The sequence below is a fragment of the Juglans microcarpa x Juglans regia genome, chromosome 1D, assembly GCF_004785595.1.
Source record: "Juglans microcarpa x Juglans regia isolate MS1-56 chromosome 1D, Jm3101_v1.0, whole genome shotgun sequence".
Taxonomy (NCBI): Eukaryota; Viridiplantae; Streptophyta; class Magnoliopsida; order Fagales; family Juglandaceae; genus Juglans; species Juglans microcarpa x Juglans regia.
In genome coordinates, this window is record NC_054594.1 from 22,397,074 (window position 1) to 22,401,214 (window position 4,141).

General features: G+C 35.6%; 1 protein-coding gene across 1 annotated transcript; it reads right to left on the reverse strand.

Annotated features, from left to right (window-relative positions):
• Nucleotides 1–2,382: 2,382 nt before the first annotated feature.
• On the reverse strand, nt 2,383–4,141 carry LOC121252696 (crocetin glucosyltransferase, chloroplastic-like). Its single transcript, XM_041152471.1, has one exon. The coding sequence runs from the start codon at nt 3,959–3,961 to the stop codon at nt 2,561–2,563; it is 1,401 nt and encodes a 466-aa protein (XP_041008405.1). The 5' UTR covers nt 3,962–4,141; the 3' UTR covers nt 2,383–2,560.

A 4,141-nucleotide genomic window follows, 5' to 3' on the forward strand; every position in this document is an offset into this window, starting at 1 on the left:
TATAAAAGAAAAATAAGCTCTCCCTCCTTTTTCTTACTTGTCATTAATGTCTATTGATTTGTTTGGATTTAGAATTTGTCATTTACTCGACTATTATCATCAGCTGATCATTTTGTCCTGACAATTAAGGTGACAAATTGACATGTACATCCATTTGGGCCACGCCCAGCCAATTAAGGTGACAGCAACTCAACTCAATGTTTTGAATACGTACAGTAGACGTGAGATATTTCGATAGTGGCATCATTTTAAATATCTTTTAGAAGAATAGTGATAGGATTATTATTTTATTATTATTTATTTATTATTTTTAATTCATTTCAAATTTTTTATTTTTTTATTATTATTTTTAAGTATTTTTTTAACATACTTAACCATTAAGAAAAAAATTAAAAAAATATATAATTTTACTAATAGTCACTATTAAATAAAATTAAAAATTAAAAAAAATCAAATATAAAATGAGTAGTAAGAGGGTAGTAATCCTATCATTTCCCTTTTAGAATAGCCTATATAAGAATATATTATATATATAAATATATATATTATATTCTAAAATAATAGTCTATATATGAATAATTATATATAAATTATAAATAGTCTGGTTTGAGTTGGGGGTCAAAAATGAATTTGCAGTTTGAAGAAATGAAAAAAACAAAAAAATTAAAGGTTAAAATATTAGTCAGTATGGGCTGAAACAATCGAAATTCTGACCGGTATGAAATTATATTCTTCTCTGTACCAACTACACCACAAAAAAGGTATATATTTCGATTGTACCGGTCGATACCAAATGAAAACTTCGACTCCAGTTCAATTCAAGTTTTTTTTTTTTTTTTTAATGAAATTTCGTTCAACGTCTTCAAATTAACGAAATGATATTTGTATTGTTATAACGTTTTGTGTGTGTTTTAAAAGAAGTTAAATAATCCACATAAAATTTAAATATTTTTAATAGTGAATCATATTTTTTTTCAAAAGAGTGCGGGCTTTCACACTCAAACGTACATAAATACTTTTCAATTTAAATCTTCAACATTTTTATCTAATAATTACTTAGTCATTGCAATTTTCCTAATAATACAAACAAAACACGCATAAGTACAACTTTTACAAATTCTAAAATAAAAAATATTAAAAAAGTATATTTAAGTAATATTTTAACTTTATAATATTTTTTTAATATTTTCTCTCTCATTTTTCAAAATCTAAAAAAGCATCTTTACTCAAATTATTTCACTAATATTCACAAATCATTTTACTATTATTTACAGAATTTTCATCTTATTTCATTTCCCAAACATCTCCAAATTTATTAGGCCAACAGGGCCAAGATTTTAATTAAAGAAAAATGATATTTGTCATTTTAGAATGTGTAAGTCCCACGCATTTCTTTTAAAAAAAAAAGTAGGTAAACCTGTGATCTTACACATAAAAAGATTATTCTTTTAATGGTGACCCGTATTTTTTTTAAAGAAATGTGCAGGACTTGCACACTCTAAGATTGTATTTAACATGAGCCTACCTAGATACAAGCGGTTTGGCGCATCAAACCGTGTACCAATGCTGACCATGATTTTTTTATTGAAAAAAACAAAAGAAGAAAGATTTTGAGAGAAGAAGAAAGTCTTCTGTCTCACGAAAATACTTCTGTCTCAATTTATAGTTTTATTAAACAAATACCTTATATGTCAACATCGGTACATGAACTCGCTTGCCATAAGACTTTGTCATTTAACATTAATCTTATTTAAAACTCCCTTTCATTTCCTAAAATAGACTCTTGAGAATTAATGGAGCGCCCCCTCTTGATTAGTGGTAGGATTAAAATACAGCACCCATGTGTATTTTTGTCGTCTTATTATTTTGAGGAATCGCATGAATTCATCCCCAAATAATAATTTCTTGCAAAGAAGTACTAAAACAATCATAATTAATAGGGAAATGCTAAACCCACACATGGGCTCCCCGAGAATAATTTTTTTTTTACTTAGTAATTAAGAAAGTACTTTTTAATGATATTGTGATTTTTTTTAAATATTTAAAAGTGTTAAAACAATTCTTGAAAAAAAGCGAAAAAACAAAAAACAAAATTTGCACAGTCGGGAATCCGGGATACCTCGTGTGTGATTGTAGAGCCACTCTAATTAATATTAGTGCATAAGAAAGCAAAATAAAATATATTTTTACCATCCAACTAACATTAATAAATATTCTTATATATATCTTCCCATTGAAAAAAAGAAAAAGCATCCATGCTCATGAGCTTATAACAAACTCATGATCATGTCTTCAGATAATTAATCATTTGAGCTTATAACACATGATCAGATAAACTTGTGAGTGTAAAACTCTCCCTCTACATTTTGTGTAGTGTTTTTATTTTCAATTACTAATTTGGAACATACTCAAAAGTGCTTATAAAAAAGAATTGCTGAAGAAATTGCTCTGGAAAACGTGATACTGAAACATTAGAATCTTCAATAAAGAGCCTAAATTAGAATCTTCAAAAAGAGCCAAAATTAGCAAATGTCTTCATCAGCAAACATACGTAATCCTTTTAACAACATCCTCCCATCTCCTCCACAAAAGCTTTAAGATTTTTGTACGAAGACCCACCTTCCTTGGCAGCTTCCCTAGCCAAATCCTTCCATTTCTTAGCATTCCTTCTCATTTCTTCCCCTCGATCCCCACCTCCGGCTACCAATTCCAAGCACCTCTTGATCTCATCACTTTCTACAATGCCATCCTTGTTTACTGTCACCCTCAAGCCTGTTTTCCACACATCTTCAATCAGTTTTGCGTTTGTTCCTTGATCCGTCCACTGTGGGAAAGCAACCACTGGCACCCCAGAGACCAAACTCTCCAAACTCGAATTCCATCCACAATGTGTAACAAAGCAGGCCAAAGAAGGATGTGACAGAACCTCCACTTGAGAACACCATGGCACTATCATTCCCTTTTGCTCCAATTCCTCTCTGCAACTCAATCTCTCTTCTTCTTTCTCTTCTTCTCCATTTTCCTTGGCTCTTATGACCCACAAGAAGGGACGGCCGCAATCCAACAATCCGCGTGCCATTTCCTCCATCTGCTGCTTTGCTAGCACCGATATGCTCCCGAACGAGACGTAAATAACAGATGAGTTAGGGTTGGAGTTCAGCCATTCGATGTAGTACTCCTTGGAGCCTTGGAAAAGATCTCCGCCAAAAGCTTTATCGGATGGATCCTTTCCGTCCAAAAAGGCTGATGGAATCAGCGGTCCAACCGCAGTAAGATTAAACTTTTCGATCACTCTCAAGGCTTCGGGCTCTAATGCATCAAAGGTATTGACAAGCACTCTCGGGTTGCTTTCTTTTTCGAGTGCTTCGAGTTGCTCTTGAAATGATGGGAGTGCAAAAGTATACGAATTTGAATCAAGCAAAAAGGAGGGAAGGTCACGACCATAGAGCAACGGCAGTCCCGGTAATTGTAACGAGTATGAGGGATCAGTGCCGCTTTTCCTGATGTCGTCTCCATAGCCATTGAAGTAGTAGTAGTATATGTCCAAAACCGTGGCAGGTTGAATCCAGAGAAGTGCTGACGGGAGTTGAAGTTCGCTTGCCACGTTCCCCGCCCAAGGCAGGAGAAGAGTGTACACTAAGTACTGAAAGGGGCGGCCCTCGTTTGCGCTGGACACGATGAGATCGGTGAGAGTTTTGGAGCCACTGCGCTTGATCGCGGACATGTAGTGCTCTGCATCATCAGTACCAGGCTTAAACCCATCGTCGTAGCCATCGGAGAAGGTGGCGAAGGACAAACCTTGAGGAGCAGGTGTTTCGGTCATGCGACGGTAGGCGGAGACGCTGGTGGCGAGGGTGACACGCGCCCCCAAGCGGACGAGGCGCTTGGCAAACTGGAGAGCAGGGTTTATATGGCCCTGCGCAGGGAACGTTACGAGGAGTACGTGGCGGTACTTCTCCATGGTGGTGGGCGGTGGAGCTTGAGGGTGAGGTCAAGGTGTTTGTGTTTGAGAGTACTGCAGTCTGGTGGCTAGATAGGCCAGGTCTGTGAAGTTGTGGGACATGCAATTCAGCAGCTATGTGGGTAGGCTTAAATAGAAGATTGGGATAGGGGTTGTGACGTTTGTAGTGACGATTTGGAG